Below are 15,230 nucleotides of genomic sequence, written 5' to 3' on the forward strand. Positions count from 1 at the left end.
CACTGTGTGAACACCTCTTGACTGTTGATATAATGATAACTCTGACAGTAATAAACTGCAGCATCTTCAGCTTGAACTCCACTGATGGTCAGAGTGAAGTCAGAGTTTGATCCACTGCCTGTAAAACGACCTGGAGTCCCTGAATCTCGAGTGCTGGTGCTGTAAATGAGCCTTTTAGGAGGTTGTCCATCTTTCTGTTGGTACCAGGCTAAAGAGCTGCCGGGAGACCGACTTGTCCTACATGTGATGGTGACGGTTTGTCCCACAGCAGAGCTGACTGCTGCAGACTGAGTCACTGTGACCTGGCCTCTGGACTCTGAGGAGACACAGACAGAAAGAGAAAGCAGCCTCATGGTTTTGTGGGCTTCATTTCAGAGGGATGGATGTTCATAGAGGAGAGGAGTTGGATTCTCTGGACTTTACCTGTGAAGCAGCAGCAGAGGAGAGTCCAGATGAGGACGCAGATCACACTCATGTTTGTGATGAGGAGGATTTCTCTGTCTTCTGTTGTCCTGAAGGACAGCTGTCAGTCATCCAGTCTTCAACTGTCAGGACTATAAACTCTCCCAGAGCACTGGAGCATGGTGCTGCTGATGCAAAGTGGCTCTCTATGGAAATGCTCTGACTGACTCCAACAGGGACTTGGATCACTTTAAGCAATGAGTGTCACACTACATGGTTATCTTAAATGAAACCTCTACTTTCATCATGTTGACTTGCATTAAAGAAGACAATGTGTTGCTTCTCAGATGTTTTACTTGAAACTAGAACCATTCTACTTTGGACAATCATTATTTCACTGGACTTTTGGAGAAAGTGTGATAAATGAACGAGGACCCTTCTCTTCATTATTTCAAGTTTGAAGTCTGAAGTATAAAGTTTTCTCCTTTTCCCTCTTGCAGTGAAACCTGTCTGTTCCATGGTTCACCAGTGATGTCTATCTGTTGTCTTGGTTACAGTGTTCAGAGACGGAAGTGAAACGTTTCAAAGCAGTTTCATTCAATCTTAGAACAAACTGGAGGAAGTGGAAGCTTCTTCAGCTGCAGGCTGCAGGAGGGAGTTGGACTTCCTCAATTAAAGAGGAGGAGGACTTCCTGTCAGACTGGACTCTCACCTGGAGGATATATTTCAGTCTTTCAATCCTGTCTCCACAAAACTACCTTCAGAGACGACGAAACAGCATCTTTGAATTAGTTGCTCAGTATAACAAATTTTATTCCTTATGACGTTTGTCAGGAACAGATTTTCATTGTGTTGTGGATCAGAATTACCCTGTTATTTTTTTAAAGACATCTTCTCATAAAAATTGGTGATCTTTTGTGGGGGGTGCAGGTGGGAACAGATTGTCATTGGTATGGTCTTGGCCCTCTGCCTGAGTGGATGTGGTCAGCTCTTGGGTTCTTAGGCCCTGGGCCCGCTGTTCTGCCTGCCCTTGGTGCCCGGTGGGGTCGGCTCCTGCCAGTCCTGGCTCCCTGGGGCCCATGGCTGTCGGGGTTTCCAGCTGAGGACTTCCTCAGTCCCCTTCTGGACCGGTGCATGGATGTCTTCCATGGGGCTGGCTGGGATCTGAGCTCTGGGATTGCTGCCGATTGTCTGTACCCTGAGGGCCTTTCTGGCCTGCTTCTCATGTTCTCAGAGGTCAGAGGTCATATTTGCATGATCACGTTCATCTTTAATCACTCTGAACTCCTCATATTCTGCATGTGGACTCAGTCACTGTGTTGGGAATGACAGCTGTCACTCGGTTTTCTCCGCTTTATTATCTCTTGGGCGGCAACAAAAGTAGCAGCAGTAGTGGAGTTTGGAGATGCAATCCACTTCCTAAATCTATCTTTATGTTTCTCTAATTTCTCCAAAAGTAACGTGTGTCGCAAATCTTCGTTGACAGAAATGTTGAAGTTTAATGTTTTTTAGACACGTTTTGACAGTATTGGAAAATGTTCAGGATGTTTGCCCTCCTACAGAAACCATTTTAAAACAAAAAAATATATATATTCCCCCACCATCTTTTTCCGATTTCATACATCTTTGAAAAAACACCGGAGAGCCACAAGGAGGGCGCTAAAGAGCCACATGGGGCTCTGGAGCCGCGGATTGCTAACCCTCGCCCGAGAGCTAGTCTCTGTGTCTGTCGGCTGTCATCCCATCCACCCTGCACCCAGCCCCAGCAGTTCCCTCAGGGGGTGATGAGTCTGCCGGAGGTCGGGCTCACGTCATCCCTTCAGTCTGAGCCCAGTCCGGCCCCGTGGGCAAAGGCCCGGCCACCAGGTGTTCACAACCGTTGATTTTATATAAAAGACAAATGAAACTTATGTGACGTCCCCCATGGTGTTCTGAAATCCCGTGTTGAGGATTTGAGCAGGACGTCTCCATACTGACAGCATGTGAAACCAGATGTAAATGTGATTGGTTCAGTCTGTCATGTGACGGCATCACATGGACAGAGGAGGCACTGTGATAGGGTTATTTATGCAAAACTTCAACTCAGAAAATAAAATCAACAGATGATTTATATGAAAGTCTGGTGAAGCCAACACGGTTGTGGAAACTAGTGAACGAGAGCAGAACATGTTCTGAAACTGGGTGCTTTATGTCTATTTGCACTCTGAAAATTGTCATTTGTCAATGGGTTCCAATGAGACTCGAGCTCTTTTTGAAACCAACATCATCGCTCCCTGCTGGAATTTCGCCGATATAACAGCTTTTCTGCACTTCCACATCATCTTCACTTTGTACCAGTGGGGGTCCCAATCCCGGACCTGGCTCCAGGGTGGGGCCCAGCTGCTCCATACCGGGCGACGTCATGGTCCTTGTTTTAATTTTTGTCATTGGGGTTTTTGATCTGCTCTTAGTCTGGCCCGTCATCAGGACCTGTTTGCTCTGGGAGACTCTACCAGGGGCATCAAGCCCCCGACAAGATAGCTCCTGGGATCATGCAGGCTGTTCTGCCCTAAGTTTATTTTTGTGTGTTCATGTTTGCTGTGAAAGTTTTTTCTGTTAACTTATCATTTAAAACGAATTGTGAGGCTTTATTTTGTAATATGGGAAGAAAGGAAGTGCAGGGCAACTTTTATTTTGACATGTACAGAGCTCAGGAAGCAGGAAGTAGGAAGTGTGAGCTGCAGAGAAGAGCATGGCTAAGTTTTTGTCTTCTCCAATGGAATCTAAAGCCATCCACTGATTAATCCTTCAGAAAGCAATGGCTGTAAGTACTGAAAGATGTTTACATGCCTCATAGATGTTAAAAATATGACTTTGTTTTACATTTTGCAAACCTTTGCAGTAGTTTATCCAAGCCTGTGGGAATTTAAAGTTTCTCTGCATACTTACCTGTTTATACTCATTTGTTTATACTTATCTGTGATTTATCCTTACTTTTAATTGCTTACTTGTTATTTAGGAGGAAAATCTAGAAAGAATGTCTTTGTTTCCTGTGTTTAGTTTCACTCTGATTCATGCTGCCATCACAACCCTGTGTGAAAAGTGAATTAAAGGAGCAAGTACGCTCACTATCCTGGCTCAGAAAAAGAGTTTGGCTGGCTTTTTATCTATGTTCACACCTTGGACAGTCCAACACATCGAGAGAACAGTACACGGGCACTCAATCTCCCCCGTCGCTTGAAGGTAGCTTTACAGGGGGAGGCAGATGAATGCAGGGCTTGAAGACCTCCGGCACAGTGCCGGAAATCCGGCGTGGAGATATTTTGGGTTTTTTTTTTCTTCTCTGTAAGCAGTCATTAAGTGACCGTTCTAACTACCAGTGGTGCTCAATGTTCAGGAGTTTTAGCCAATCAGAGTGAGCTGGGCGGGCCTGAAGTGTTTCACACTTTGGACAAAGCATCTGATTGGTTTCTAGCCGTGCGCTGATCACTTCAGTGTCTTCTCTCAGCGGCGAGAGTGGAGCGGCCTCAGCTGAGTTTGCTGAATTGTCACCATGTGACTGCTCGCCGCTTCCTGGCCGCTCGAAAACCATATATTCTCTATGTAAAACGGCCGCCCTCGCCGCGCTACTCGCTGCCGGTATGAACGTCCCGCAAGTCGACGGGCGCGCAACTCTTTCGCTGGAAACGCTCGCCGCCGGCCGCCCCCCGCCACTCAAGATGAGCGACAATTGCGTCATTACATTGTCTTTGTATGTAATCTCATTGCACGAAAATTCGCGTCACGTCCGGTGGAAACATACTGGAGCTTGTTTGAGCTCCGTGGAAAACGGAGGCAGACCGCCAGATCAGAGCGCAGCCCGGGGAGGCGCTCAGAAACAGATCAGAAGTGTCTGAGCTCTGGGGCGAACCGAGTCAGGCGGAGAGTTTGGAGTTCACGTCCTGACAGTCCTGGACTGAGGTTGTTATGGCTTGGGAAAAGAAGAAGAAAAAAAAAAAACCTCCCTATCGTCTCATTGGTTCCTCTCATCGACAGGTCGGTTAACTTCCCAAAAATGTTGGAAAACACAAAACAATAACAAAAAGTTGTTTCAGTTCAGTTTAAGTTTATTTTTATTTTTGAAAAGGGACAGTGTACATGTAAACATTATCCTTCAGAAAAAGGGGAAGATGCCTGTACCAGGTTGTAGCATACTTTTGTTTTGATTCATTAATTTCATTCATTGAAATAAAAAAAAAGGTGAATGCAACAAACTTGCATCCACATACTTCAGCACAGATCTGATGAATAAAAAGGTACAGAAAGAAGCAAAAGCTTATAATATCTGCCCCTTATCAATTCAGAATCCTTTACACTTCCCGTGTGTGCGCATACTGCTAATTTCCGCCTGCAGTCCCTTCGGCAGGTTGATGTATTAAAATAATAAACAGTAAAAACAAATGAAATGAACAATGAGACATCAGTTTCTAACAGCAAAAAGATAGTGACAGTGAGGCCAGTACAATTAAAATGGATAGCTTTAAGAGTAGACAGAGCAGAGTTGTCTGCAAACACAGGCGCACGCGTGCGCACACACACGCGCCCTGAGAGTATAAAGTACCCGTGTTGTTACTTGTTATTCAGAGATGTTTCTTTATCCGACTTTTATTTTGAAAATGCGGGTTTTCCGGAAGTGTTCTTATTTTGAAGGGCCGTTTTCTCAGAGAAACAGGAAGTGTTCAGACACTCACAGAGAAGATGTAAAAATCTCCATGTTTTCAGCTCTCTCTTCTTTCAAAACATCTCTCAACTCCGTTCAAGCAATGCCGTGAGTAATATTTCATGTTAATAAGTTACAGAAAGATAAAACAGATGATAAAATGTGTTAAAAGTGATTGTTTCTGCATCATATAAAAAGTGTTTGTGTTTCCAATTCTGGCCTGTAATACTCGAGACTGATGGCATGTAACATTGTTTTATTTTGTGTATTTCAGTTTTTACTCCATGTCCATGTTGAAATGAAGAGCCTTCAGTAAATGTTCAACTTTACTACACGACTCTGTCATTTTTGGAGTGGAGTTTAGCTCTCTGTTGAGCTGAAGTAAACGCGCTTTAGTGAGAACAGCACAACCCCTCACACACCCATACAATATTCAATAAAATACCCCCCTCCCCATCCCACCCTTGCCTAACCATGTGTGCAAACTTGAGTTGATAGGATCCATTTCTTTACCAAACAGGAGAAGGACTTAAGGTTTGTGCAGGCTGTTATTTCTGTTGGGAGGTTATTCCACTGATCTGTGGCTACATAAGAGAAAGATGATTTAGCAAATGTAGTTTTTTGTCGTGGGATACAACATTCTTCCCTCGACACTGATCTAGTGGTCCGTGTTGATGCCTCAGAGCACAGAGAAATAAATTGTTTCAGTGGTGGAGATGCGTCATTATGTATGATCTTAAAAAGCAGGCAGAGATTAGCATGCATGATTATATTCTCAAGACTCAACATGTTATATTTCTGAAGCACTGAGCAGTGGTGGTGTGAACGCTTTTTTTCTTATCATGAATTTTTATGGCGCTTTTATAAAATGAATATAGTGGTTTTAGAATTGTTTTACAAGCTTGTTGGGGACCTGGCAGCGCTGTCAACAAGTTTTAAAGGATAAGTTCAGTTTAAACAGTTTTCACATTGTTTTCGAATGAAGTAGAACAATATTCTCACCCCGAATGATTTTCTGATCTGAACAGTGCTTCGGGAGAAATTTAGATCCAAAGTGGAGCTGCAGACATCTGTATACTGTTAGCCAATGGGGCACGTGTGGCGCCAGCTCCCAAAACGGCTTTAATCGTCCAAAAACTCATTAGTTTCACCAATATTTCCTCATGGTCCGCTCACGCCACTCCTCCACCACAGCCCGGTGTCGCCAGATACATGCTGTTGTGGTTTTACAGATCTCTGAAGTGAATACGGTGATTTGGATGTGCTATGCACCAAAGTTGTTAGTTGCCACCCGCTTATATGAGTATATTGTTCGACTTCGTTCTATAAACACTGCGAACGCTGTTTAAATCGAAGTTATCATTGAATATTTCCAGATGGATGCGTTGCGCTGTCAGGTTTTTTTTGGGTGTTGCTCCGAGTTGAAATGTGATTCATTGCTCCAGTGTGGAGCCACCTGGAGTAGCCCCCCTCCGAGCAACGTATCAACGTAAAATATATTCACAGTAAATTTTGGTTTTCACATTAGCTGCTGTGCAAATTATGTAGATTGTGAAATGTGAATGAAACAAAACAGTGTCAGAGCTGCTACAAAACACTTTGATTAACTTTTATGAGCACATTTGAACAATACAGGTTACACCAACAGAACCCTCAGTCTGAATGTGCAACCTGTGAAATACAAATATTTCACATCGATGAAGAGGACGTCACACAATGCAGTTTAGTTTTCTCTGAACGTAGTTTTGTGGAGACAGGGTTACAATCTTTACTGCATGTTATTCTTGATGTGGAGATGTGGAGATTTTAACGACAAGGAATGAGGGATGTCCCGATACAACTTTTTCACTTCCAATACGAAACCGATATTGCAACCTTGAATTTTGGCCGTTACCGATATTGGTCCGATACGATATCAGTGCGAATCGCACATACATTCATTACTTATTTTGTGTTGTGGAATGTTGGAAAAAGCTTGATCAAGTGATGTTACAGAGAGAACAACAGTCAGCAACAGTAGGTATGAGTAAAACTGACCCATTTATTATTAACCAATTGGTTAAAAAATGTGAACCTTCAACATAACCTTCAATATGATGAATAAAATGAAAAAATTAATAAATAAGAAGACGCTGAAAAATAACATAAATAAATCCAGTGAAAATAAATTATACCTTTAAAGTGCAAACAATTCAAGTCCACTTCAGTTATTTTTTTGCTGTCCGTATATGGTGGGAACAACTGAAGGCGAGGATGAAAACAAAAAAAAAAAAACAAACAAAAAAAACACCACAATATTGCCCACTGTCCAACTGCTCAAACTAAGTAGTTCACAGCTCCAGTTTCACTGAAAAAAATTGAGTATGAACAAAAAAAACATATCACTCTAACAACGAGAGCAGAAAAGAAATCAAAAATCATTTAACTAAACTGCTGACAATCCTTACTACTCCTCCACCTCCACTTTCTGCAGTCCGAGCGTGATGTGGAGATTTTTTTTCAAGAAAATAAGCATTTCGGCATGCTCTGCTGTCAGCCTGCTCCTGTGCTCCTCAATGATGATTGACGCTGTGCTAAAGAGCCTCTCGCTCTCCACACTCGTGCAGGGAGCACAGAGGAACTTAGCTGCTATTGCTGCCATGGTGGGGAATCGAGCTTGGTTGACTTTCCAGTAATGTAAAGGACTTTTCTTACGTTCAATAGGAGCCTCACAGAAGTAGGTCTCCATTTCACAGATTGCCCCTGGGGTGATCTGCTCAGAAGGACCTGCTGCTGTGCTGCTCTCCTCCAGTATCTCATCGAAGATGCTGCCAAGGCTGCTGCTTGCACCCCCCTTCCGTGGAGTCTTGTTCAGTGGCTCGGACACAGTTTCACCAGATGGAGACGTGGTCTTCAGCTCTTCTTCTACTGTACACACTGCTGCCTTTAATGCTGCTTTTGCATGTCCCAGGTTTTCTGTTTGTGAAGTACCTGGAATAAATATAAAATATATAAAATAATGTATATTTTAGAGCTTTTCAAACCCAGTCCCCACACATTCGTGCTCACAGAAAGAAACAGTCACACATAGTCATGACAACATAAACAGTGATTCTGTAACCTGTAATCTTATCTTATGCAACCATAACACACAGTCACATAAGCTACAACCAACTCACTGTAAACAGTGAAGTTTTTCTCATATACATCAGATTAGGCTAAATAAATGTAAAAACTTAAAATAAATTCCCTTACTTGTCTTTATATCGTGGATCCAGCAGTGTTGCCACGCTGTAGAGGGGCTCAGATTGCACATGCCTGAAACATCTGTGGACTGCATCCAGAAGGGTGGCTTTCATAGTTTGGATCCCCTGATCATCTTCATTCTCCTTACTGAGAAACTGTACCAATGCATGGACAGAGGGGATGACATCAGCTGTGGTAGCAGAGGCGGCACTGACCAGCGTTGTTAGCTCTTCAAAGGGGGTCAGAACCTTTGAGGTCTTCTCTAACAGCCCCCACTGGTTTGATGTTAGAATGGCTGGCAGGCTGTTGTTTTCTTTAGATGAGTAGGCATGCAGTGGCCGTTTTTGGTGAATGAGGTTGTCAATCATGTACTTGGTACTGCTCCATTGTGTCTGGACATCCTGCTGGAGACGTTTTTGTGTGACGTTCAGCTCTATTTGCAGGTCTTCAAGGCTTGAATAAGCCTTGGGGGAATGCTTGAAGTGGTCCACTATTTTTCTCCCGTTGGCCAGTGCATCACTTACAGCTCGCAAGACCCCTTCACGGACGACAAGCTGAAGTCTGTGCGCAAAACATCCCAAGCTTGGCACACCTAGCTGATCCATAGCCTTTCTCATATTAGCAGCATTGTCTCTTAAAACGACATGGACCTTATTTTTGTCAATCTCCCAGTCACGCAGCATCTCCTCCAGGGCGTTCTTGATGGCATCAGTTGTGTGAGAACCTCTGAACTCGTGTGCATGGAACACTGCTCTCTGCAGTGTAAAGTCAGCATCTATCCAGTGCGCAGTCAGGCTCAATAAGGACAGCGGTCGATGGTCTGAGCTCCAGATGTCGGTGGTGAAGCTAATAGCATTTGCTTTCTCCACATGTGAGGCAATAAACTTCTGAAGTTCTTAATGTATCTGGGGTATAGTTTCGTCAACAAGGTAGTGGCGGCTATGAATAATGTAGCGAGGCTCGAGGTGCTCAATTAAGCGTTTAAACCTGACATTACTCACCACCGACAGGGGCTGGTCATCAAGCACAATAAACGGGGCTATTTTTTCTTTTACTGCCAGTGCCTTTTTGCCGTCCCGTGGGAGTTTGTCATGCTTTGCAAATGTTTCGGCCAGCATTGGTTGTTTCATGGAGCCAGACATTTGTTGTTTCTTCGCCTCTGTGGTCTTGCGAAAATCCTCATGCTTTTTTTTGTAATGCTGCTTCAAATGTGCGATGAGGTTTGTAGTATTAAACTTTCCGGGTTCTCTGCCTCCACGGGAAACTTGTGCATTACAAGTGTTGCACTCAGTTGTAGTGTCTTTGTCCAAGTTAACTGTAAAATACTGCCACACGGCCGACATCCTTCTCCTACAGTAGTGCAGGCGGTGGTGTTGTGATCACATGGGCTCTGCATGCTGGATCAGAGACGTTCTATTGGCTGCTTCCGGGTGCTCTTCTTCTTTGGCATTTGTGGCAGGCGGCACCAACGTTAAGGTGCATTACCGCCACCTACTGGTGTTGAGAATGTGAACCAGAGTCACCCATGGATAGAAGTGCTGGGGCGGAAAATGGACTGCTTAAACGGGGCGCTTATATCAGAGATTTTAGACGCAATCCGATAAAATCCGATACTCGTTTTTTGGCTGATATCGGACCGATATCCGATATCAATATCGGATTGGGACATCCCTACATGGAACAATCAATCAAACTTTATTTATGAAGCATTTTTTATCTTAAAGAAAAATTACACAAAGTTTTGTTTGCAGCATTTAAAACCAAAATCAGGATATGATAAATATTAAAGGAATACTCCACCCAAAAAACAATTTGGCCTCATTTTCTACTCACCCTCATGCTGAGAAACACTCTGGAGCACTTTTTTGACATTTCAAATGCAGTTAGAGATGTTTGGGGACTTTCGTTGTCAACAAACAGGGACCGACAGAGCCCGACAGAAAAAACGGTCCATAAAGTCCACAAAACATTCCCATTTTCCTTCATACTGCTCGTCCGCTGTAATCCAAGTGTCCTGAGCGCGTAACGTCCATAATTAATTCTTAACGAGGTCATTTAGTAAATTTTAAGAGCCCAAACAGTGCGCTCTCGTACAGCTCAGGTGCATGTCTGCGCGCGCACCCTGAAGCCTGGCAGACCAAGCAACACGCTTGTGCCCTTTCAGCAGGACACCGAATTCAAAGCTTTAAAACAGTTGCCAATCACTTTTGTGATTGTCCACAGCTCGGTCACTCACAGCAGAATATAAACAGCGGAACGTCTTCTTCTACGCTTGCAATTTAGAAAAGTAGTCGCTGAAAGGGTACAAGCGTGTTCCTTGGTCTGCCGCGGCTTCCATAGTTCAGGGTGCGCGCGCAGACATGCACCTGAGCTGTACGAGAGCGCACTGTTTGGGCTCTTAAAATTTACTAAATGACCTTGTTAAGAATTAATTATGGACGTTAGGCACTCAGAACACTTGGATTACAGCGGACGAGCAGTATGAAGGAAAATGGGAACGTTTTGTGGACTTTATGGACCGTTTTTTCTGTCGGGCTCTGTCGGTCCCTGTTTGTTGACTACGAAAGTCCCCAAACATCTCCAACTGCATTTGAAACATCAAAAAAGTGCTCCAGAGTGTTTCTCAGCATGAGGGTGAGTAGAAAATGAGGCCAAATCGTTTTTTGGGTGGAGTATTCCTTTAACACAGCCACACCTTCACCACACAAAAATGCGTACACACACACACACACACACACACACACACACACTCACTCCCACTTTCATGGCTCACATTTGCACTGAGGATCATAGAAAACACCACCAATAGTATTGATATTAACTTTGTTGTCTTTGGAATCCACATCTCAGTGTTTGAACAGAAGTTATAAAGTCTTCTTTTATTGGTAGTCCTTTGATTGAAATCACTTTGTGAATGAGATTTTTACTGTGTGTTTGTTGGCATTGTCAAACTTGTTGCAGTCAAAGCAATGTTAAATTTCTCTCAGTGAAACTTTGTATTGATTCAGATTCTTTTCTCATGTTTCATCTTCATGATGTCGAAAAACTTGAGTTTTAAGGAGTTTTTGGAAGAAAGGTTCATGTTCTATCAGCCTGGTCTCCACAGCATGTTTTTCTAAAGTGGAAAAACTTTTTCTAGATCACAACTGGATACTCAATTAATCAATTTAGAGATGGACTGGAGCTGGAGGAAACATGACATCTGATGTTGTAAAGATGGAGAAAGAAGTTTAAGTCAAAGATGAAAGTGAGATTTCTGACTGATAGTTTGATGTTTGTGTCAGGGAGGACAGAGGATTCGTCTATGGGGGTGGTGGGATTTGAGGGACCAAACAGGAGGATTTCAAATTTGGATTTATTGAATGGGAGAACATTTTGGGCCATCCAGCTTAATGATAGGGGAAACTTTATCCAAAAATGCTTTGAAAAAGGAACAATCACTTGCAACACATGCTGGTGTGTACACTGTGTGAGAGCCGGATTGTGTGTTCAGTGAAGTGTATCAGTGAGCAGCAGTCAGTTCAGTTTCTGTTCAGTCTGACTGAGGGAGGTTTTTGTACGACGGTTTTTCACTGTGTGAACACATACTGACTGTTGATATAGTGCTCACTCTGACAGTAATAAACTGCAGCATCTTCAGCTTGAACTCCACTGATGGTCAGAGTGAAGTCAGAGTTTGATCCACTGCCTGTAAAACGACCTGGAGTCCCTGAATCTCGAGTGCTGATGCTGTAAATAAGCAGTTTAGGAGGTTGTCCATCTTTCTGTTGGTACCAGGCTAAATAGCTGGTAGTCTGACTGGTCCGACATGTGATGGTGACGGTTTGTCCCACAGCAGAGCTGACTGCTGCAGACTGAGTCACTGTGACCTGGCCTCTGGACTCTGAGGAGACACAGACAGAAAGAGAAAGCAGCCTCATGGTTTTGTGGGCTTCATTTCAGAGGGACGGATGTTCATAGAGGAGAGGAGTTGGATTCTCTGGACTTTACCTGTGAAGCAGCAGCAGAGGAGAGTCCAGATGAGGACGCAGATCACACTCATGTTTGTGATGAGGAGGATTTCTCTGTCTTCTGTTGTCCTGAAGGACAGCTGTCAGTCATCCAGTCTTCAACTGTCAGGACTATAAACTCTCCCAGAGCACTGGAGCATGGTGCTGCTGATGCAAAGTGGCTCTCTATGGAAATGCTCTGACTGACTCCAACAGGGACTTGGATCACTTTAATCAATCATTTTCACTCTGGAGTCAAACTTTTGCAGGAATTTTTAGTAGATTGGTTTTCGATTTTGATAAATATGATATTAAAATCATGATGTGTGTTTCTAATGTTGTTAAATTTATATTGAAATACATTCCAATAAAATAATTTTACAAAATGGAAAATAATTTTTGAAAAATTCTCTCTAAATATACATATAAAATTGCACATATTCAGTTGAAGAACTGGTCTGTTGAGTTTGAATGACAAAGTAAAAGTAGTTTTGTAGAGTTTGTTTGTTTCACAGTCAGAGTGGTGTCTCTCTACAGTCAGAGGTTTTTGTACAGCGGCTCAATGAGTTTGTATCACTGTGGTACACGTTCGGTGGAGGAACCAGACTGGATGTTGGAAGTAAGTTGATTCTACTTTTAATACTGACAGCTGAATGTCTCAAATTCACACATTAAACCTTTTTTTAAATGACTTGAGATGCGAAAGATGTGTTTTTCTTTATTTCACTGATGATGATCAAGTTTTAATGTCAATTGATTTCATGTAGTGGAGCTCAGATCTGTTCCACTTTGATTTTATCACCAGGAAAAATGTTTAATTTAGAAATTTACACCAGATTGAAATTGCTTCACGATTAAATTACAAATAAGAAAAGATGTTACAATATAAATTTATTCAGTCAGAGACTGATGGCTGTGTAACACACTGTTTCAACTCTACCAGTCTCATGTTGAATGTGTTTTTAGACTGACCTGTGTATTTATTGACAGTTTTGGTGCACTGGTCTGTCTTTGGACTGAGTTTTAGTTTACATGTCCACTGTTTGAAATGTGTTTGTGTTGTAATGTGTGCAGGCTTTATTCTTCTGGTTTTATTTAGAGTCTCTTCATCAAAGCTGGATTTATTTTTAGTGCTATATAATGTTTCTACATTCTCTTCCTGTTACTCATTTAATATTCAGGTTAATTTACTAACATCTTTATCGACTCCTGTTTCATATTTTGCTCTCAATTAAATTGAAGAATTAATCGTAATGTGAAGCTCATTTCGTGAAAGTTTCCTCTCATAAGTTATAAAGTGTAACTTTCTGATCACGTTGATGCAAATCTTTGCCAGTAAAGGTTGATCTGATTGGTGTCTCCTAGGTGACAGGCCCCCCACCCTGACGGTGCTGCCCCCCTCCAGAGAGGAGCTGCAGCAGGGGAAGGCCACGCTCATGTGCCTGGCCAACAAGGGCTTCCCCTCAGGCTGGAGTCTGAGCTGGAAGGTGGAGGACAGCAGCAGCAGCAGCAGCTGGGAGGAGAGCAGGAGCCCCGGGGTGCTGCAGAAGGACGGCCTCTACAGCTGGAGCAGCACCCTGAGGCTCCCTGCAGACCAGTGGAGGAAGGTGGGCTCTGTGACCTGTGAGGCCACCCAGGGCTCCCAGACTCCCCTCAGAGAGACACTGAGGAGAGACCAGTGTTCCCAGTCCTGACCGGACTCACTGGGACTCTCACACTGCTTTGACTCTCACACTCATCTCACCTCTGTCATTCACTCTCTTTCACTTTCTTCTATCATCAAACCAAACTCTCTTCATCAATATTCATCTTCTTTCATCATGATTTTCTTCCAGCTTTGACAAAATAAACACTCTTTTCATGTCAACTCTTTGGTCTTGGATGACTTTTTTCCAGCAATCAAATCATCATAACACCTTGTTTGGAGCAGAAATGTCACTTGATAGATATTCTCAGTATTCCAGCTCTTGTTGCTGAATTACTTTCATATCAAACAGACTCAAAACACAGTCAGTCAGTGAACTTTGAGTGTGAAACGAGCATAAACTGAGTTTTCATGAACTTTCTTGTGAGCAGCAAATCATCCTCAACGTTCAGACTTGTTTTGGTAAAATGAAATATTAAAGTGTTTCTTGAGTTCTTTTTGTGTCTCAGACTGATTTGGTCATGCAGGCAAGCCGGCTGTCTGTATGACTCCTGAACTCCGAATAAACTCCAAAAACACATTCGTTGAAGATTCATTTTCCCAAAAACTGTCAGCTTTAGATCATAAAAGTTCCACAACAGTTTTTGGAGACGAGGATGGGATTTGCTGATTTGGTCCATTGGTGAACCTCCAGGACGCCAGAGGTCGGCCACCAGGGAAACATTCCCTTCTCTACATCAATAGACGTGAAGACGAGCGGCTGATGTCCAGGAGTGAACACACAGTCAGTCAGTGAAATGGCCCTCAAACTGTCTATAGATGTGAATATTTTGATGAAAAAGACGACCAACAGGAGAAATTCAAAATAGTTGTTCAGCTGCAAAAGCAGCTAAACATTAAAATAAATAGTTCAGAATTTTGAAATGAGACTAAATTAATCCTCGATTAATTTCCTAGAGCATTCTTCAAAAATAAGTGAAGTCTGCTGTTTATTAGAAAGCCTGTGGAAATAACAATGTTTTAAATCCTGATTTAAAAGAGGCGAGTGTGTCAGCAGTCCTCAGGCGTTCAGGAAGTTTGTTCTGCAGGTGAGGAGCAGAGGAACTGAAAGCTGCTTCACCTTCTTTCTTCGGACTCTGAGAAGACTCAGTAAACCTCTTCCTGAGGACCTCAGAGGTCTGGATGGTTCATGTTCTACCAGGAAATCTGAGATGGATTTAGGCTCCAGATCATTTCAAGCTTTATTTTCTCAAGAAGTCAGATTTTGATGTCAATCCTTGAACTCTCAGGA

The 15,230-nt window shown here is 43.0% G+C and overlaps 1 gene segment (V, D, J or C); it reads left to right on the forward strand.

Moving 5' to 3' along the window:
- The first annotated feature begins 12,613 nt into the window (after positions 1-12,613).
- Positions 12,614-14,085, forward strand: LOC115387946 (Ig kappa-b4 chain C region-like). The segment is given in 3 exon segments: positions 12,614-12,618; positions 12,792-12,913; positions 13,660-14,085. Coding segments are annotated over 3 exon segments (456 nt in total).
- Positions 14,086-15,230: the final 1,145 nt, after the last annotated feature.

This window comes from Salarias fasciatus, chromosome 5, assembly GCF_902148845.1.
Source record: "Salarias fasciatus chromosome 5, fSalaFa1.1, whole genome shotgun sequence".
NCBI lineage: Eukaryota > Metazoa > Chordata > Actinopteri > Blenniiformes > Blenniidae > Salarias > Salarias fasciatus.